A 21,710-nucleotide genomic window follows, 5' to 3' on the forward strand; every position below is an offset into this window, starting at 1 on the left:
TTGCTTTGCCAACAAAGATCCATATAGTCAGAGGTCCAGTAGTCACGTACAGATGTGAGAACTGGACCATAAAGAAGGCTGAACACTGAAGAATTGATGCTTTCAAACTGTGGTGCTGTAGAAGACTTTTGAGAGCCCCTTGGACTGCAAGATCAAACCAGTCAACCCTAAAGGAAATCAACTCTTGAATACTCATTGGAAATACTGATGATGAAGCTGAAGCTCCAATACTTCGGCCACCCGATGCAAAGAGCCGACTCATTGGAAAAGACCCTGATGTTGGGAAAGATTGAAGGCAGGAGGAGAAGGGGACAACAGAGGACAAGATGGTTGGATGGCATCATTGACTCAAAGGACATGAGTTTGAGCAAACCCTAGGAGTCAGTGAAGGACAAGGAAGGCTGGCCTGCTGCAGTCCATGGGGTCACAAAGAGTAGGACACAACTGAGCGACTGAACAACAACGTTGTTGTACAAATAACTTAGGTAGAGTGAGCCACTCTTATCAGTTCTGGAAATAGGGAAAGAGTTGTTCAGTCATGTCCGACTCTTTTTGACTGTAGCCCTCCAGGCTCCTCTGTCCATAGAATTCTCCAGGCAAGTGTACTGGAGTGGGTTGCCATTTCCTCCTGAGGGGGGATCTTCCTGACTCAGGGATCAAACCCGGGTCTTCTGCATTGCAAGCAGATTCTTTACCATCTGAGTCACCAGGGAAACTCCCCAAATCCAAGTTCCCAGGCACCAACCAAGGGCCAACCTTGTAAGCAGGACTTTCTAAGGATGTTCAATCTCAGGATTCCCTGGCGGCTCAGATGGTAAAGCATCTGCCTGCAATGTGGGAGACCTGGGTTCAATCCCTGGGTCAGGAAGATCCCCTAGAGAAGGAAATGGCAACCCACTCCAGTACTTTTGCCTAGAAAATCCCATGGATTGAGGAGCCTGGCAGGTTACAGTCCATGGGGTTGCAAAGAGTCGGACACAACTGAGCAGCTTCACTATAGCTTCACTCAATCTCAGGGCAGCTGAGTTAACTGTCTTCTCCACAGAAGCCACGGGGCAGTTCTGTCACAGTTGAGGGAGTTATATGACCAGTAATCTATAATTGCTAAAGGGCTTTTTGCTATTTGACCACCATCGGACAAAAAGAACAGAGAAGGTGATGGCATCCCACTCCAGTACTCTTGCCTGGAAAATCCCATGGATGGAGGAGCCTGGTAGGCTGCAGCCCATGGGGTCTCGAAGAGTCGCACATGACTGAACGACTTCACTTTCACTTTTCACTTTCATGCACTGGCGAAGGAAATGGCAACCCACTCCAGTGTTCTTGCCTGGAGAATCCCAGGGACTGGGGAGCCTGGTGAGCTGCCATCTATGGGGTCGCACAGAGTCGGACACGACTGAAGCGACGTAGCAGCAGCAGTGTCAGCAGGCAAAAAGAACGATGCTGCTGAGTGACCACCTAGTGTGTTCAATGACAAGTGACAAACAGCTGCAGCAGACTAAAGCTTTGCTTTGGCAAAGAATTCCTTCGGTTCTGTCACTTTTTATAACATGTTGGTTATATCAGATGGGGCCAGATGAAAAAAGAAAGAGACGACACCATCTTTTCCTTTCTAGGGTCTGCAGTCGGAAGGCAAGAGAAAGTCAGGAGAGTTGAGAGGGGTGAGGGCTCCAGGCAGGAAACACACCGAGCGTTGGCGGTGGAAGGGGCTGCCATCAGAGAGGGGTGAGATCTTGGAGGAATTAGAACATGCACCATCCCAAAGCTGCGGGGTGAAAGGGGAGATGCTACTTGACCCTGGTCCTTGCTGCCATGCTGAGATTCAGAAGCTGTGTTGACCATCTCTGGATTGTTTTTAAGAGAAGCTGAAACTGGGTTTTAACAGGAAATTTCCCTGGGACTGCCCATGGAAACAGACAAGCAGTAAGAGCTAAGTCAGCTGGCGAAAGGAGAGAAGTGAGAAAGGCTTTTGCAGAGGAGGTGATGTGAGAGCAGTAAGGTAAAAAATAAGACAGTTCAGGGACTTCCTGGTGATCCAATGGTTAAGACTGTGCTGCCAACGCAGGACGTCATGAGTTCAGTCCCTGATCAGGGGACTAAGATCCCACATACCAAGTGGTATGGCCAAAAAAATTTTTAAGTAAAAAAATAATAAAGTTCAATGGTTTTTTAAAAAATGAGACAGCTTATCCGGTGGACTGAGGAAGGAAGTTAGGTTACAAATTATACTTGTGATACAGCAGATTTCAGAGATTCAGACAGAACTGGGTTTTGCATCTGAAAGTTCCTCTTATGTACCGTGTAACCTCAAGCAGTTAAGTACATTTTTTTTATCTGTAAGACAAGCATAACCATAGCACCAGCCTTGATCATGACAAAGTACAGATATGACATCAAGAGTGAAGAGGATATAAAATAATGCATACGAAGTGCTCAGTACAAGGCCTGGCGATGCACTCAGCAAATATTCGTGGGAAGCACAGAATGACGTGGGAGCAGAGAGGAGCAGCCCCTAACTTTGACCAAGGGTTAGAGGTGGAATCACAGAGGCTTCCTGGAGGTGGTGCCTCATGGTAAGCTGAATCTTGAAGGTTAGAAGGCATTTGCATTTTCTGGTAGGTTAGCAGGAGAAATGGCATGCACGCAAGTGAAGAAGACTCTTACTGCAAGGAGGTGACAGCAAGAGCAAGGAAGGGGTAGGGATGCTGTTGAGAAGGAGGCAGCCAGATCAGGAGGGCATAGACAACTAGAGAAAGAGACACATCCGGAGACTTGGGTAGAGCTGACAGCTCTTGGTTTCTGATTGAAGGCAACATGGTGGTGAGGGGACAGTAAGTAGATCCAAGAGCATTCTAGGAAGTGGGACCGTTAGGACTTGGCAGGTAATTGGCTATGGTGAGGGCTGAATAAGGGGACCTCAAGTGCCTGGTGTGAGCACTGGGGGGATGGAGAAGCCTTGACCCAGGAAGAGGAGCTGCAGCTTGGGGTAGGGGCTGAGGGAGGGACTGAGCTCCATTTGGACAGGTTGGGTTTGTGTCCTTGGAACTTCCCGTAGATGTTCAGTAGGCAACTGGAGGACGCCAGCAGCTGAGGAAGAATGTCTGGGCAGGGCAAAGAGATCTGGTGGACAGGCATTTAATAAGCACGTTATACTCCCCTTCTCCCTGAATCCTCCAATGGGCCCTTTCAGGCAGGAACTATCATCCCCATTTCATGGACGGAGAAATTAAGGCTTTGAAGAGCAGAGTAGCTGTTTTGAAATTGGAACGTGTGCTGAGGAGATGGTGTATTGAATTAAGAATATGCAGATTATGACCTGCTGAATAACGGGACACAGAACGCCACGTGGGGTACCAAGGTAGTTCCCTCAGCATCTGAGCTCCCACTTTGGGGAAGCGAAACCCATGGGGCGATTTTGATTGAAGGCAAAGTTTCAATATGCCCACACAAAGGAAGTAAGTTACAAGAATTTTTACTTATAGATCCCAGATGGGGGTTGGGGTGGTTTATAATGAGTGGGGGAAGGGCAGTCCTCAGTCTCACCTCAGGAGTGAGCTGGAGATAGAGAGCAGGGTGTGTGCACTCAGTTGCTCAGTCGTGTCCGACTCTTTGTGACCCCATGAACTGTAGCCCGCCAGCCTCCTCTGTCCATGGGATTCTCCAGGCAAGAACACTGGAGCGGATTGCCATGTCCTCCTCCAGGGGATCTTCCTGACCCAGGAATCGAACCCATGTCTCCTAATTGGAGGCAGATTCTTTACCACTGAGCCACCTTGGAAGCCTCAGAGAGCAGGGAAGCAAGCACTTATTACTTATAAGGTAATTGGGGTGGAGATCACTAATTTTTTATTTAACCGCTTAACTCTAAAGTGGTTACTTTAAAAGGTGCCCTGGGAAAAGCAAAGTGGGAACTGAGCAGCAAGCACCCCAAACTCATGTCCTTATCTAGATGTTCAGACTCTGGGTGTGAGCAGGGTTATCACCCTGTAAAATGTCTGGGCAGCAACTCAGAACTCCATGTGTTTTTCTCATCGTAGAAGAGAGGCCGAGTTCACTAACTCTGTTCTTTTATAAGATTGTTTGGCTTTCCGGGTCCCTTGCTGTTCTGACAGGAGCGCAGTACTGCAGTGTAATTCTGACACTAACCATCTACATCAGACTCACCAGGTTTAAGGGCACAGGACTGGGTCAAACAAGATTTCCCTTATTTCAGATGCCAGCGTCAAGTGGGTCACCTATGCTTATGACAGACCAGCTACAAATCCAGGAGGTTCCCATGACACCTCTTAGGTTCAACAAATGATTCCCAAAATTGAGGGGAAGTTACATTTTGATTACAGCTGCTTTGTAGGGGTACAAACGGAAGGATACATCTTATGTCTAGTATAAGATGTAGTGGGGAGGAGGGGTGTTCCTGAGTGCAGAGTTTCCATGCCCTCTCCCCATGTGTTCAGAGTGCTTCATCCTCCAGCATATCTATGTGCTCATCATCAGAAACCTCCAATGAGCTCTGGCATCCAGTTTTTACTGGGGTTTTACTGTGTAAAACCAGCCTAGACAGCATATTAAAAAGCAGAGATATTACTTTGCCAACAGAGGTCCGTCTAGTTAAAGCTATGGTTTTTCCAGTAGTCATGTATGGATGTGAGAGTTGGACTATAAAGAAAGCTGAGCGCCGAAGAATTAATGCTTTTGAACTGTGGTGCTGGAGAAGACTCTTGGGAGTCCCTTAGACTGCAAGGAGATCCAACCAGTCCATCCTAAAGGAAATCAGCCCTGAATATTCATTGGAACGACTGAGGTTGAAGCTGAAACTCCAATACTTTGGCCACCTGATTTGAAGAACTGACTTACTGGAAAAGATCCTAATGCTGGGAAAGATTGAAGGCAGGAGGAGAAGGGGACAACAAAGGGTGAGATGGTTGGATGGCATCACTGACTCGATGGACATGAGTTTGAATATATTCCAAGAGTTGGTGGTGGACAGGGAAGCCTGGTGTGCTGCAGTCCATGGGGTCGCAAAGAGTCAGACTCGACTGACTGAACTACTGTGTAAATATTGCTGACTGAATCATTGGCCATGTGGTTGGATTCAATCTTCAGTCTCTTTTTTTCTCCCTGGGTGCTGGGCTGGCTCAAAGCCCCAACCCTCTAATCACATAGCTGGTCTTTTTGATGACCAGCCCCCATCTGGGATCACCTCATTCATTAGCATAAACTCAGGAATAACCCATAGAGCTCATAATACACACACACCTATCAGTCAGGTAATTCTCAGGATACAGAAACACCCTCCAGAACCAGAGATAAAGGCCAAAATCTTTTTGTTACACAACAGTTGCATTTCTGTACGAGTTTTAAAATCATTTTGTCAATATCTGCAAAAAAAAGCTAAAATTTTATAAGGATTGCATTGAATCTGCAGATCAATGTGGGGAGTATTCAGTATTAAAACAATATGGGACTTCCCCAGCGGTTCAGTGGTTAGAGCTCTACCTACCAATGCAGGAGGCGTGTTCAATCCCTGATCAGAGAACTAACATCCCACATGTCTCAGGTGCAGCAAGAAAAAAAATTTTTCAATTTAAAAACTATTAAACAATATTAAGTGTTTTGACCCATGAACATAGGCAGATTGTCATTGTCTTTAATTTCTTTCAAATGTTTTATAATTTCAGTGTAAAAGTCACATGCTATTTTGTTAAGAGTTATTCCTAAGTATTTTACTCTTTCTGATGCTCCTGTAAACAAAATTATTTTCTTAATTCCATTTTCAAGATTATTTATTGCTGCTGCTGCTAAGTCACTTCAGTTGCGTCCAACTCTGTGTGACCCCAGAGATGGCAGCCCACCAGGCTCCCCAGTCCCTGGGATTCTCCAGGCAAGAACACTGGAGTGGGTTGCCATTTCCTTCCCAATGCATAAAAGTGAAAAGTGAAAGTGAAGTTGCTCAGTCGTGTCCAACTCTTAGCGACCCCATGGACTGCAGCCCACCAGGCTCCTCCATCCATGGGATTTGCCAGGCAAGAGTACTGGAGTGGGTTGCCATTGCCTTCTCTGATTTATGCTAGTGTATAGAAATACAGTTGATTTTTTTAATTTAAATATTGTACTATTTTAAAGTAGAAACAGATATCTTAGTTAATGATTTTAGTGCTTTGATGCAAGAGTTTGGGTTCATAAAATTCTTTCCTGAAACTATCTATCTGCAGACCTGTTCAGCCAGATTTCCCAGAGCAGAGTGCCTCATCCCTAATCTCTGCCCTGACGTCCTTTCAGGGCAGAAAGTCAGCTAGTGCAGTGGCTAATGACCTAATCCTTTTAAAGCCAGATGATGAGTGACATTCTTTAGTTAGCATCTAATTTAATCATCAAAGTAATACTGGCCTTGTATAATGGACTGGGAATTTTTCCATCCTCTTCTATTTTCTGGAAGGATTTGTGAAGGATTGGTGTCAATTTTTCTTTAAATATTCAGTAGACTTCGCTGGTGAAGCCATGTGGACCTGGTCTTTTCTTTGTAGGAAGATTGTTTATTACTAATTCAGTCTCTTATCATAGGCCTATTCAAAATTTGTTTCTTTTGAATCAGTTTTATTAATTTGTTCACGAATTTATCCATTTCATCTAAATTGTCTCATTTGTTGGCATATAGTTATTTGTGGTTTTCCCTTATAATTACCTCGTTCATTCCTGATTTTAATAATTTGAGTCTTTGCTTTCTGTTTCTTGATCTGTCCAGCTAAATGTTTGTCACATTGCATTAGCTTTTTCAAAGAATCAAGTTTCCGTTTCATTCATTTCTCTTGATTTTTAAAAAACTATTTATTTATTTGGCTGCACCAGGTCTCAGTTGCAGCATGTGGGATCTTAGTTCCCCAACCAGGGATGAAACCCGTGCCCGCTGCCTTGGAACTGTGCAGTCTTAACCACTGAACTGCCAGGGAAGTCCCTTTTCTATTTTTTATTTATTTCAGCTTTAATCTTTATCACTTCCTCCCTTCTGCTTGTTTTGTATTTAGTTTACTCTTCCTTCTTTCTTTTTGTTTTAAAATAACTTTACTTATTCATTTCTGGCTGTGCTAGTTGTGGCTCACGGGCTTAGTTGCTCCACAGCATTTGGGATCTTCCTGGAGTAGGGACTGAATCTGTGTCTCCTGCACTGAGAGATGGACTCCTTACCACTGAGCCAGCAGGGAGGCCCCCAGATACTGCTTTTGAGAAGGGGGTCCTCTATTTGGAATGTCATTGGCAAGCCCTGAACATATAGGTTTTTCTCTGTCCTATAGAGGTTGTTGTATTTCTTTTTAAGCAGGAACATCAATTTTTTTAGGGATTGTGATGGTTAATTTTATGCGTCAGCTTGACTAGGCTAAGTGAGTTTCTGATAGCTGGTGAAATATTATTTCTGGGTGTGCCTCTAAGGATGTTTCTGGAAGAGACTGGAATTTGAATTGGCGAATTGAGTAATACAAATGGCTCTTTGATGTGGGGAGCATCTGCCAATCCACTGGGGGTTCTGGCGGTGGTTTAGTGGCTAAGTCATGTCGGACTCTTGCAACCCCAGGGACTGTAGTCCGCCAGGCTTTTCTGTCCATGGGATTTCCCAGGCAAAGAATACTGGAGTGGGTTGCCATTTCCTCCTCCAGTGGATCTTCCTGACCCAGGGATCGAATGGCAGGCAGTCTCCTGCATTGCTGGCTGATTCTTTACCGACTGAGCCATGGGGGCTCTAATAGAACAAAAAGGAGGAGAAAGGGCAAACCGGCTCCCTCCTTCTGCTTGAGCTGAGACATCCATTTTCTGCCCTTGCGCTCAGGCTTTCACACTCAGATATGGACTCACATTAGCAGCCCCCTGATTGGCAGGCCTTCAGACTCAGACTAAATTACATCATTGGCTTTCTGGTTCTCTAGTTATAGAGGGCAGATGGTGGGACTTCTTGGCTTCTGTAACCAAGTGAGTCAGTTCCAATAATAGATCTCCTCTTTTATACATATATATATACACACACATCCTGTAGTTTCTATTTCTCTGCAGAACCCTGACTAATGCAAGGATCTTTCCTCGAATATGCATTTGGAGGATGCTCAGCAGGGGAAAAAAAGTTTCTATTTCCTTGTAGAAAGTGGTGATGATATAACTAGTTTCAGAAACAATCAAACATTTCCAGAACCACCATTATAATTGTGAGACCTTAAGATTGGTCCTTCACCTCTCTGAATCTTAGCCTCTTATTCTGCAAAGTGGTGATGATGAGAAGCAGTGCCCTAGCACACGTGTATGTTAGTCGCTCAGTTTCGTCAGATTCTTTGTGACCCCGTGGACTATAGACCACCGAGTTCCTCTGTCCATGGGATTCTCTAGGCAAGAATACTGGAGTGGGTTGCCATTTCCTCCTCCAGAGGATCTTCCCGACCCAAGGATCAAACCTGGGTCTCCTGCATTATGGGCAGATTCTTTACTGTCTGAACCACCAGGGAAGTACAGAGTTGTGGTGGAGTTAATGAGAAGCAGTGCCTAGCATAGTGAAAGAAAGTGAAAGTGAAGTCGTTCAGTTGTGTCTGACTCTTTGCCACCCCATGGGACTGTAGCTTACCAGGCTCCTCAGTCCATGGAATTTTCCAGGCAAGAGTACTGGAGTGGGTTGCCATTTTCTTCTCCAGGGGATCTTCCCAACCCAGGGATTGAACCCGGGTCTCCTGCACTGCAGGCAGACGCTTTACCGTCTGAGCCACCAGGGAAGTAAGTGCTCAATAAATGCTCGTTGCTGATGTTTGCTTCTTTCAACTTCTTGTTTTTAACCTCATGTTCTACTCCATCTGGGTTAATATACAATGAGGTGCAATGGACACAAACATTCAGTGCATTGCATCTCATTGTATTGAACATGTTTATTTTAAAAACACTGTCAGCAATTTTCCACCTAGGAATCCATTTACCTGCTTGCAAATATATACAAAAAACTTAGATTTGTCTACACTCAGCCTTACAATGGGGCTTTCCTGGTGGCTCAGACGGTATGAATCCACCTGCAATGCAGGAGACTGGGTTTGATCCCTAGATTGGGAAGATCTCCGGGAGGAGAGCATGGCAACCCACTCCAATATTCCTGTCTGGAGAATCACCATGAACACAGAGGCCTGGCGGACTACAGTCCCATGGAGTCGCAAAGAATAGGACACGACTGAGCTACTAAGCACACACAGCCTTACAATAGAATTCCACTCAACAGTTGAAAAGGAAATGAAGTAGAACTCTATGTGTCCATATGCAACACAAGTATGAGTTCTTGGTGGTCTTTGACTGAAGGGCACTGACTTTGGTATAAGCAACTCAGACTAGACGACGGTGCCGTTTCCCGAGACGGGAAATATGGTCGTGATCAGTGGTTGGGATGGCCAACTCTGCTAGCCCTTTAGCAAGCAGTTGTCTCTGGATGCTCCCAGAGGGAGGCTGGAAGGCTTGCCAGTACCGCTCAGAACTTTGAGGCTTTTCCTGATCTTCCGTGCTGTTTCCTCTAAAGTGTCACCAACTTCATTTACATTAAAACACCGAAGACTCGAGAAGGAAATGGCAACCCACTCCAGTATTATTCTTGCCTGGAAAAGTCCATGAACAGAGGAGCCTGGCGGGCTGCAGTCCATGGGGTCGCAAGGAGTCGGGCACGACTGAGCGACTAACACTATGTGCCAAGAAGTGTTCTAACTTAGAACTTCTAAGGGCTCTAGAGGTTTTAATTCATTTACTTCTCCTATCAATCTTAAGAACATAGGTACTACTGTTTTCAGGTTTTACTACTGAGAAAACTGAGGTACAGAGGTTACTTGACGAGTGAGGATTTGGACCTAAGACCTCTGGTAGGTAGGGCCATCCTCCAGCCCCGAAGACTCGGCCGGGCAGCCATCTTGTTTGTGGTCCTCAAGGACTTCAGCTCCCGGCAGCCCTCGCGCCAGCAGTTCGCCACACACAACAAATCCCGGCGTGCTCCGGGCGGCTTGGGGTGGAGGGTTCTAGAAGGCGTGACGTGGGGTCGGGAAGCGGGCTCAGAGGCGGGTACCTCTCGGCAGTCGCTGTGGCCGCTGCTGCCGGGCCCGGGGACGCGGACGGCCGGGGCCGTGGGCGCAGCCTCCTCGTCTCCCCGGCCATGGCGGCGCTCGGCCGGCCGTTTAGCGGCCTTCCCCTGAGCGGTGGCTCGGACTTCCTGCAGCCGCCGCCGGCCTTCGCCGGTCGGGCCTTCCCGCCGGGGACGGAGGGCGCCGAGCTGGCCCCGCGGCCGGGACTTCGCGCCACCCCGAGCAGCTCCGGCGGGAGCGCGGCGCGCGGACGGTGAGGAGACCGGCGGACGGCGGGGGCGGGTGTAGGCTCTGGCGCGGGCGGGTTGACCCTTTTCGCGACCCTGGTGGGGGCTCTTGAGCCTCAAGTTGCGGATGAGGAGACTGAGCCCCACAGGCGGTTGCCGTAAATCGCGGAGGTCGCACAGCGCGGGGGTCCAGTTCCAACCTCGGCGCGCTTGCGCCGGGAGAAGTGAGGAGAGGTCTGCTCACCCGGGGCGTGCGGGGATGGGAGCAGGACCGACCCGGGCCTGGAGCTGCCCTGGGCGCGCACACGCCTCGCTCCCTCCAGACTGCGGCCCGGCAGCTGTTGTTAGTAACTTTCAGCGACTCTCGGACTCTTGAGTTTCCTCATCCGCAACTTGGGAGAGAAATGGGTCCTTCTAGTGGGATCATAAACTAAAGTGCTCAGCATGGTGCCTGCCCCGATACGTTTTCCCTAGGCTGGTCGCCCCAGTTTATCTCCCCCGGCCTTGACCGAATGAATTTAGCTTTCAGTGTGATTTTGTCAGGACCAGCCAACACTTTTACCTGACTGACCGTGTGACTTGTATATCCATCCCACAGGGCAAGGGAGGGGAGAGCTGATAGTGGGGTGGGCAAGATTATCGGAGCCTGAATTTGGATGCTGAATGTACCAGCTCAGTAAATTTCTCAACTGACTGAGTTTGTTTGTTTGTTTAACAGTATTTCAACTCACTGTAGAAAGAAACACAAGCGAGAGGAGGAGGAGGATGATGAGTAAGTTTCAAGTGCTTTTTTAGTCACTTAATGGTCACTTAATTTAACCTATTTTATATGCATAACTATTTGTTTTTGAGTGAAAAGGTGGAACATTAGGTGTCTCTGAAAGGAGGCCCAAGGAACTGACATCACGGGTTGCCTTTTAGAGAAGTGAGCTGGGCAGGTCAGAGGGAAGCTTGTTACTGCATAAGCGATTGTCATGTTTGAACTTTGAGGCACATGAGTATTATTACATGCACAAAATTTAAAAAAATTCCCAGAAGGCAAAATCTTATGCTCCCAGTTTTCCCCAGAGGGTTATCCTTATTGCCTGTTTCCCTTTAAGGAAGATAATGTAAAAATGTGCAAGTTTATAGCTGTATAATTCTGGGGTTTTACATTTAATAGTAACATACTGTTAACACTGCAACACTGGTGTTTTCATTTTACTCTCCTGTAGCTTGTTACATATGGACACATAGAGTTCTATCTCATTGTTTTTCAACAGTTGAATGGAATTCCGTTGTAAAGCTAGGAATAGGTAATTAACCAGTCTCCCAGTGATGGAGTTTAATACTAACAAATCTAAAGTGACTGTTCTTAAGTTATTTGTGTTTGTAATTAGATACATGGATTCCTAGATGGGAAATTGCTCAATCTTTAAATGTATGCATTTTGAATTTTAAACAAGAGTTGTTGGCAGTTTATACTCCTTTAAACTTAGGCAATGTGTGTTTCTCCATCTTCTCATCAGAATTGTATTTTCAAACTTTTTGATCACCTCTTAACTGATAGGGAAAATACTGCATGTTATAGGCAGGCAGTCTAAAAAAGAAAATGAGTAAAAGACTTCCCCAAAGAGGATATCAAAATGACCAAACAGATGAAAAGATATTTGACCTCATCAGTCTTTAGGGAAATGGATATTAAAAGCACAGTGAGAAACTACTCCACTACCAGATATTGGAGGGTTCTGTGACACCAGGAACTCACAGACACTATTGGATAAGAATGTAAATTGCTACAACACTTTGGGAAACAGTTTTGAATGAGTTGAAGGCACACATACCCATTTACCCAGCAGTTCTTTTTTTGACTATGCATGCTCATCAGAAGACATGTACAAGAAAGTTTATGGCATCCTTGTTCATGATGGGTCAAAATTAACAGTATCTGGACATAATAAATTTTTGCTGAGTTTAGTTCAGCAAAAAAGAAACACTGAACCACACGTACCAACCCAGATGTGTCTTATAAGCATAGTAGGAACAAAAGAAACATAGCACGAATGTATACATAGTCAGTATAATTCCTTATATAAGGGTCAAAACCAGGCAGAACTAAAAGCTTTTAATATTGCATATTTATATGCATGATAATGTGTATTTTTTTTAAATGAAATGGTTGTAAAAGACTGTACTTACAGGGAGGAGGGAATAGAGTACCATTTAGGGATGCTGATGGCATTCTGTATCTTGAATATTACTTTCATGGATTTCTGTTTTATAATTATTATATGTATTTTTATGAGTACAAGCCTTTTATAATTAAAGAAATTAGATCACTTTTAATTTATGTTTTGTAAATTATATTCGATTTTGAACATCTTTTTCATTAAGCCATCTTTTCCTTTAAGCCATTTGTGTTTCATTTTGGGTGAATTCTTCATGTTTCTGCAGATCTTTTATTGACTTATTGGTCTTTTTTATGTATGTTGTATTTTCCCCAGATTTGTTGTCTTTCAGCTTTTGTGTGATTTATTATTTTTTTTTGCCAACAGAAACTTTTAATTTTCTCACCAGGTTGATACATAGACCTACAAGACAGTAGATTTGAAAGTTGCCTCAGTTTAAAAAACCATCTGAGACTTCTCTGGTGGTCCAGTGGTTAGGACTCCATGCTTCCAATGGAGGGGGCGGGGGTTTGATTCCTGATTGGGGAACTAAAATCCTGGATGTCATGTGGCATGGCCAAAAAATTTAAAATAAAAAATCTCTAGACCAGACAACAGTTACGTTCTTTATAGCTTTGGGATTGCTGTGGATGCACAAGGACCTCTTTGCTTTTATCTTTTGAAAGTGTGGAAGTGTTTGTTGTTTAGTCACGTCCAACTCTTTGCGACCCCACGGACTGTAGCCCAAGACTCTCCTCTGTCCACGGAATTCTCCAGGCAAGAATATTGGAGTGGGCCATTCCCTTCTCCAGAAGATCTTCCTGACCTAGGGATGAAACTGAAGTCTCCTGAATCGCAGGCAGATTCTAATGTCATAAATAAAAAATTTGAAGTGTAAAAACCATTGACTTTGAAAGTTAACCATCTTTAATTTGCAGATGGAGAGATTGAGGCCCTGGGAGGATAAGGGACTGGACAGTTGGATGTCGAATGCCCAGAAGTGTGTTGCCTGCTTGCCACTTTAGTGGCTCTTATCAGAACTTTAAAGTCTTTTATGTCCCATTTTCTCTGGGATTTAATCATCATTGATCTCTATAAAGTTGTTCTGCTCCTTCTTAGATGATTTCCTATGTGTATAGCTTTTTCTTCTGTTTTCCAAAACATCGCATACCTTAGAACTATCCAAATATTATGGAAGTGTTTGATTTATGGAGAGGCATTCTTAGTACTTACTTATGAGTTAAAACTAATTATAAGCTAAACATATGATTGAGATTGTGCTTGGTGATACCCAGGCAATAACGTACTTTTGGTCTAAATACTCAGAGCAGGGCTGGTTGTCTGTTCAGGACACCCCTCAGTAGTAAAGAATTGCAGTGCAGGAACAGGTTCGATCCCTGGGTCAGGAAGCTCCCTAGAGAGGGAAATGGCAACCCGCTTCAGTTATTTGCCTGAAAAATCCCATGGGCAAAGGAGCCTGGCAGGCTACAGTCCATAAGGTCGCAAAAGAGTTGGACATGACTTAGTGACTAAACAACAACTAAATGTTGGGCATGTTGCAGTGCTTACAAATACTAGTTTGTGTTAAGAGCTTGAGCAGTTGAACTTCCCTAACAAGGCAGGAGGTTTTAGTGAGAATCCCCTATGAAAAGCATAGAGGATACAGCATCTGTCTCTGGGATTTGGTACCCAAAATCCAACTCACCTTATGTGACACTTTAGAGGGGGCACTTTAGTTTTCTACGTTCTTGTTTCCACATATTTAAAGCAATCTGAATTGAACTCCTATGGTCTCAGTGAAATGTAAAATTTTCTAGAAAGTGAAGATAGTTTATGTTGCAAGCTGGGAGAAAAGTGCACCCCATTAGGCAGGGACCCATACAGCAAATGACAGCCTCTACCATTTTTGGCGAGAACAAAGAAATTAGCAATGTCATCTGCACCTGTAGTACTTGCTGCAGACCTGATGAAGCATGTATTTTTGCCCTAAGGGAATATAGGATGCCTGCAGACCACCTCCTCATATGCCCAGTGTAATGGAGCTGCAGCAGTATGAAAAAGTACGGCTGGCCCTGAATTGCTACTTTGTGATTCTTGGTTTCTTTACTTCCCACTTGACCTTTCCAGAGCTGAGTAAGTAAGAATGACTTTAAGTTCCCATATCAAACACTTCTAATCTGGAAAGGCAAAATCTTGGCAGGTGCAACCTAATTTGACAGATGTTAAGGGAACATCTCAGGGTGGCTGTGAGAATGACAGAAAAGAAAATGTGGGATTTTCCATCTTGTAATCACATACTCTCAGAAGAGGTTTTTCATAGCAGAATTTTATTAGCAATGGTGGTGATACATGTTTCATTTGTATTAGTCAGGATTTTCATTGATTTTTTTTTTTTTTTTTTTTTTTTCAGTTGTCCAGTAAGAAAGAAAAGGCTAACTGAAGCAGGGCTCTGTGCTGGTCCTAATGACTGGATTCTTTGTGCACATCAGGATATAGAGGGTCATGGAGTAAATCCGTGCACTAGTGGCCTTTCTGCACCTGGCATGTTAGATGTTATTTGTGAAGAGATGGATCAGACAACGGGGGAACCACAGTGTGAAGTTGCCCGAAGGAGGCTTCAGGAAATTGAGGACAGGTAAATGGGCCGCATATCCGGCTGGCTTCTTGTTGTTCCTATGTAACATCTCCTCTCTTTCAAGTTGGTCTAATTCATCATTTGGTGATTCCTTAATCCTCAGCCTGTCAAACTATAAAACTCAAGAAGCTTAAAGTATGCACTTTAAATGTTAAAGTAAGCATTTTTCATAAAATTGTACTAAATATTTTCATTTGCTATGTCTGAATATTAATTTTTTGGTTTATGAGGGTTTTAGCCTTCAAATTTGATCTTTTTTATCAAATGTTGAACAGCTCTTGTGTATATACTTATTTCTCTCCAAAGTAGAGTTTAATACTTCACTTGACCTTCTGCTGTAGCACCTGTTGAGTTTATCCTTTTTTATTTTAAAAATTTTGTCCAATTAATAGAATATATGTTTAACCAAATAATTTTTTTCTTTGTGTCTGCCTTTGTTTAGAATAATTGACGAAGATGAAGAAGTTGAAGCTGACAGAAATATTAATCGTCTCCCCAGCCTTGTCCTTTCTGATACCATGAAAACAGGTTTGAAGAGGGAATTTGATGAAATCTTTACAAAAAAAATGATTGAGTCCATGTAAGTTTTGGTTTCTGGTTTCCATTCAACTCTGATCTTTTTAAAAAGTTCTTTTAAATTTCTTTTTGGCTGTGCTAGGTTTTCGTTGTTGTGCACAAGCTTTCTCTAGTTGCAGCAGCTGGGGCTGCTCTCCAGCTGTGTTGCTTTCTTGTTGCAGAGCACGGGCTCTAGGGTGCACAGGCTTCAGTGGCTGTGTTGCATGGCTTGACCCTCAGCTTGTGAAATACTGCTCCAGGGGACTGAACCCATGTCCCCTGCATTGGCAGTCAGATTTTTTACCCCTGGACCACTAGGGAAGTCCCCAGTTACGATCTTAAAAGGAAGACTCATTGTCTTTAAACACTTTCTGATCACCAACCGAGTGAAAGCTCAGTAGGTTTTATGTTTAGCCCAGGTTGGAGACCTTTTCTTAGTTCATTGGGGTGAGTGGAATGCTATGCAAGTGGGAATTGGAAGTTCACAGGAGTGGCTGCCTTGCTATTTACCCCTGGGTTGTTTTGAAGTCTGGAAATTCACTCATAGTCTAATACTTGGGGATGGGAGGATTAGCAAGAAAGAAACCATTCTCTCAAATTACTGTGATAGGTTGTAGGAACCACACTTGAAAACTACCTGTTTACGTAGCTCTCTCTTATCTTGGACCACCATTAAGACCTTGGAAAAAACTGAAAAGTTTACCAGCAGTCAAAAAAGTTATCACAAAGGCCACAGTCTAGAGCTCATACTTGTATCTCACAGTGTGTGGCCCCTCAGGCCTTTAGCTCTAAGAGCCATTTTGATGAGCTCACTTACCTGGTTTCCTCTGCCATCAGAGTAGAAAACAGACAGCAAGTGAGAGCAGAATAAACTCATGGCTGGTGGGCAGTGACAGCACAGTGTAAGGACAGTAGGGGAAGTGGAAGCGAGCGTGAGACCCTGAAAGCAACGCAGTCTGGGCCCATCGACGTAAAACTGACGGTAGCCTGTAATTAATGAGAATGACTTCAGTGGGCTCAATTGGCCCTTACTCTGTAAAATACAGTTGTCTCTCAATATCCATGGGGGATTGCTTCTAGGACCCCTACAGATACTAAAATCCTGGGATGCTTGCGTCTCTTATATAAAATGGTCCAAATCAAAACCCCATAGATATGGAGGGCCAACTGTAGTAGGCAAGATATAAAGTACCCTGTAGGTGTTTTCCTAGAAAAGACTTTGAATAGACTTGGAACTGTGAGAGTTAAGTGTCAGATATCTGAAAACTTCTCTTCGGCTACCAGTCCTACTGGTGCTAGGTAGATGATTGTCTTTAGACACTGTGGTTTCTCCTACTGCTGGATGTTAGCCCATGGGGGTTTTGCATTAGCCTCCTAGCTTGAGCTTATAATTAACTACCCAGCCCTGAGGGTGGGTAAATAGTTTGGCCACGAGTAAGCAGGTCACATTGCCCTCCAGTGTAAAGCATTGGCACTTGCTGCTCTTGGTAGTTTTCCAGAAGCTAACCTTTGTGGGGTGTTCCTCATTGTGTTTTATTTTGCCTTGCGCTTGGGTCCCAGAAACCATCAAACCACCACTAGATGAAATAGGTTGGGGTGTGGTAGACACAGATAGTGGCTTATTGCACAAAGCATTATATACTTCGTAGCTGTACTAATAAGCAGAAGGCTTGCTGAGGTATTTTTAGTGTGTTTAGCCAGTGTTTCTTTTTATTTATAATGGTTTAGTACAAGATAATAACTGACATCTGCTAATACTAACCACAATTTAAGAAGAAACTATAATGTTAAATCAAGGGCCTCTGTTTTTCATATTGAACATTTATATTCTAATCACAGCATTCAGTGCAGCCAGTTGCTTTGCTTACAATGCGTGCAGAACTCTAAAATTTTATGTACTTGAGTGGCCTTTGTAAAGATAAGTTTGGATTGTCATAATTCTCCTATTTTTATCACATCGCATCCGGTTTTGTTTTTTATTTTATTTTTTTGGCTGCCCAGATCTTAGTTGCGGCATGCAGCATCTTTTAGTTGCAGCATGTAGGATCTAATTCGGTGAACAGGAGGGGAACCTGGGCCCCTGCATTGGGAGTGTCTTCCCAATATGGAGCCCCTGGCCCACCAGGGAAGTCCTCCCATAAATTTTTATATACTAGGTAGCAAACATTAGTTTTTCACCCTATGTCTTTTATTTCTGCTTTGTAAAGTTCTTGATACAAATATATATTTCCTGTCTTAGGAGCCGTCCTTCCATGGAGCTTGTGCTCTGGAAACCTCTCCCTGAACTCCTTTCTGATAAGCCAAAGCCGTCATCTGATGCTAAGAACTACACAGGAGAGAGCCAAACTAAGCATGCAGCTGCTGGCACTGCCTTTCCTCAAAGAACTGAACTGTTCTTGGAACCTCGGCCAACAGGGTTGCCTGTTTACAATAGTTTGGAGACAGCTGCTTGCACAGAAGAGGAGATGGAACTCTAGAAACCAGTTTCTACACTAAAGTTGTCACGTTGCAGAGGCTTATGTGTTCAGTCATGAGCCTGCTTGTACAATATAGGGACTTGAAAATTTGGAAACGGGTGTAATATCTCCACCTGTGATTTGGGGTGGGACTCTGATTTGGGGTAGCCATTTCTTCAACTTCTTGCCAAGGAAACTTGTCTCAAGGGAAAAGCAGTTTTCTAGGGGGCTTATTAAAGGAATGTGAGAGTACATTCTGCAGAGTCAAGTGTAGAAGCCGTATGTGACTTTTAAGTCATCTGTCACATTGTCTAAGTCATTCAGATACTTGGAGAATATTCAGACACTTGAGTTGAAAAAGATGCATTAAAAAAAAAAGAGTACTCTCCCTGCTACAACTGTGCCCTGACAGTTGAGCCACAACTTCAGATAAATGAGCTCTGTTTATAATGGTGACTAGATATTACTGGGGAGGAGGAAGGTGACAGTAGCTTAGGCCTATTGCTGGGGAATTTACGAGGCTCTGAAACTTGTGTATTAGTTGTCAGTTCAGTGTAGCTTTATTGATTAAATAGCCAGTAGTGCTGTGGCTCCCCTCCTTGCCTCTGGCAGTGCCGTGGAAAACAAAACAAAATGTTTTCCTCCGAGGCTTTTTACCCTGTGCTCCTGTGGCCCCTCAGTTTCCCCCGCATAATCGGTAAACCCAGCTCTTCAGCGATGTTTACAGCCTAATTAACTTTGAGTGATAGTTGAGAAGATTGTGAGGTAACCAGTGTGTGAACTGGCTCTGGGAGAAGCATCCTTAGATAATCCTGAGGAAGTGCCGTATCAGCTCAGCCCAGCATGTTATTTCAGTAGTTATAGAAATGTGCCTGTAGAAGCAAGTTGTTTTTTGGGTTTTTTTAATGTTAATTTAGGAAACGTTGACTGAATAATTAACTGAGCACATGCAAGTGACATTGAGATTTACTGAAATAGCCAGTTTGCCTGGTGCTTCAACTCTTTGTGCAGTAAGCCTAGAAGTTAACTAGAGAATAGCTTCCTGCCTGCCAGAAATCATCCGGAGGACCCTACCCAGGCTCAAGGTGTCCTCTTGAGAGTAACCAGGATTGAAGTATTTTTTTTCTCAGGAACAGCTCTTCTGCCTTGGCAAGGACTCAGTAGTACAAAGTAAAGTGACCGTCCCTTTAGTGCTACAGAATACCCACTATAACTTATTAAATGAGTGTAATACTGGCCCTTTTTATCAGACAGCAGACCACCCCAGTTCTTTTTGTTTTGTTTTCTGGGTTTCTTTTCTTTAGTAGGAATCACATACCTTGTATAGAAAAAATGGTTTAAGCCAAGTAGAGGTGACTTTAGGAGGCAGCTCCCAGGCAATTTTGAAACCCATGCCGAAGTCCCTCCCCTTGTTACAGATGGCGTAGAAGTCACAAGTCTGTTAACTGGACTGTTTCTTCTGCCTGTAGTTCCTGCTTTTTCTATTTCTGTCTGGATAGTCAGGAAAAGATATAATGTTTAATATTTAAACAAAATATTTAATGTCTACACAGTAAAATTATTCAGACTTCAAACCAGTATTGAAACCAGTTGGAAACCAGCTACTAGTTTCTTAATCTCAGATTTAGAGATGAATGTAAACTGTGTTCTGTTGAAACGTGCACGTGTTTGATTCACGCCATGTCAGCTGCCTCTAGGTCATTGTTTAATGGGACCAACTTGTAACATTTGTAGCCTTAAAGAAGTCTCCAGATAAAAAGTTAGTTCTGCTACAGCTCATAAAGAGGAAGTGACTGCCTGGAATTTGGAGTTAGTCCCAGTGTTGAGGTGAAGAAGAGATGACAGTTTTCCAAAGGACACACACACACTTACACTGTCCTCTGTAGGGGGGTTGGACAGGCCTGGGGTCCAGGTCTGTACAGTGAACAGTAGGAAAGAGCTCTCTGAACAAGGCTCTGATACCAAGGCTTTATATAGGAGAGAACTAGCAGGATTCTATTAATTGAAATCCAGGCAGAACTTGTTTCAGGAGTTACTTTATCTGACACGATCATCATTTCTGCGGGAAACATGGATGTTCAGTGCACCTTTTTAAACCCGCATTCGTTTATACAAAAATTTTCTTCATCCTTGTGGTGCTTACTCATCTGAGCCGTCTCCACAGGCCCCATGACTTGCTTTGTTTCCCTTTTTGTAGGGTAAGGCTTTTGTTTTTGCCTTAAGGTTTCCCTCGGGAATTAACAGGTCTTTTCATTTTGTAAAACTTTTACAGCATGGATCAAACATTGGCTTACTGTGCTAATGTGTGATGAGAAAAGGTTATCTAAAGCAGGTGAGCTTTAATGAACAAATGTATATTTCCTCTGAGTTTGATTAGGGTGTGTGTGGTTTTGTTTTTAATTAATATGAAGAAAGTAAGTCCAGTTCTCACAGATATTAATCAAAAATTGCTACTCATTCTTGAAAAGGTGCAAATGTCCAATTAAAAAAAAAGGGTGGTAGCTCTAACCATGAGAAGAATGTTTACCAGCAGGTTCATTGATTATTTTGGATCTGGAACTTGGCTTTGTTTTTTAAATAGTGATAAGAATGGTGGAATACTAGGAAAGTTCTGGAAGATGCTGTCAGTTTTACTTTAAAATGAGAATCTGGTGTTTCTGTATTTTATTGTTTTCAATAAAACTTAAGTGTTTTGGACTTTTTGAGGTATTTGTATTTCTGCATTTAAGTAAATTGAAATCAGCAAGTCTGGGGAAAGTCCAGGAAGTAGGAAAAGTCCTTAATGTTCAGTAACATGGTCTTCCCTTTCTTGAGTTGACAGGTCACTGGGTGGCAGTATTGCCTGCATGTTTACAACCATTATTGGATAAACGTGGATCCCTATTTGTGGGTGGGCAGAGTTTTTGATGCAGTTACCTTTTTTACAGGAATTGAAAATCACAGCTAAAAGTTACCTAATTTATTTTTATAGATTTGAAAACTCAGCCTAAGTAGATAGTGACAATTTAGTATAATCAGTTCACCAGGTCCAGGGCTCTTCCTACTTGACCAGTGGTTTTACATACAGTTTCTTGACAGCAATACCTAACATGTTTAGATTTCATTGAAATAAACTACAGTCAGGTGTAGTTCAGGCAATGTAACTTTTAACACCTTGAGGGAACATGGTTGTATATGTATCTGTTTGGTTCAAATACTCTTACCAGTGGCATTTGAAAGATGAACTTCATGCAGGTAGAATATGGTGTTAGAGTACAGCTCCAGAAGACAGGATGTTGTCTTTAAAAACCGGTTAGCTAAACAAGCCAGTCTTCTGTCCCTTCGTTAACTTTAGAAGTCACGGGATCGACTGAATGTCTTTGAAGATGAGAATTTGATGCCATAAAGTATTCCTGGTGTAGGAATTGCCTCTGCCTACATGTCTGTTCCTACGTTGCCTGTACCCGCAGCACACCTGCTAGAAAAGCAGGAAGGCAGGCACACATTGGTGTTTGAAGGTTCCAGGAATTGGTGTCTAGCCATCTGTCACCTATTTCTTTTATAATCAGAACTATGTACAACCTTTTGCTTTTAATAAGAATCTTGCTTTGGTTTTGTGGAGAAAGATCCTGATT

At 43.5% G+C, this 21,710-nt stretch overlaps 1 protein-coding gene across 1 annotated transcript; it reads left to right on the plus strand.

The window, feature by feature from the left end:
- The first annotated feature begins 10,015 nt into the window (after nt 1-10,015).
- CCDC117 (coiled-coil domain containing 117) lies at nt 10,016-20,793 on the plus strand. Its single transcript, XM_004017458.5, has 5 exons — nt 10,016-10,329; nt 11,022-11,075; nt 14,861-15,085; nt 15,528-15,665; nt 17,880-20,793. The coding sequence occupies exons 1-5, from the start codon at nt 10,148-10,150 to the stop codon at nt 18,115-18,117; spliced, it is 837 nt and encodes a 278-aa protein (XP_004017507.1). The 5' UTR covers nt 10,016-10,147; the 3' UTR covers nt 18,118-20,793.
- The last annotated feature ends 917 nt before the right edge of the window (nt 20,794-21,710 follow it).

Source organism: Ovis aries, chromosome 17 (assembly GCF_016772045.2).
Source record: "Ovis aries strain OAR_USU_Benz2616 breed Rambouillet chromosome 17, ARS-UI_Ramb_v3.0, whole genome shotgun sequence".
Classification (NCBI taxonomy): domain Eukaryota; kingdom Metazoa; phylum Chordata; class Mammalia; order Artiodactyla; family Bovidae; genus Ovis; species Ovis aries.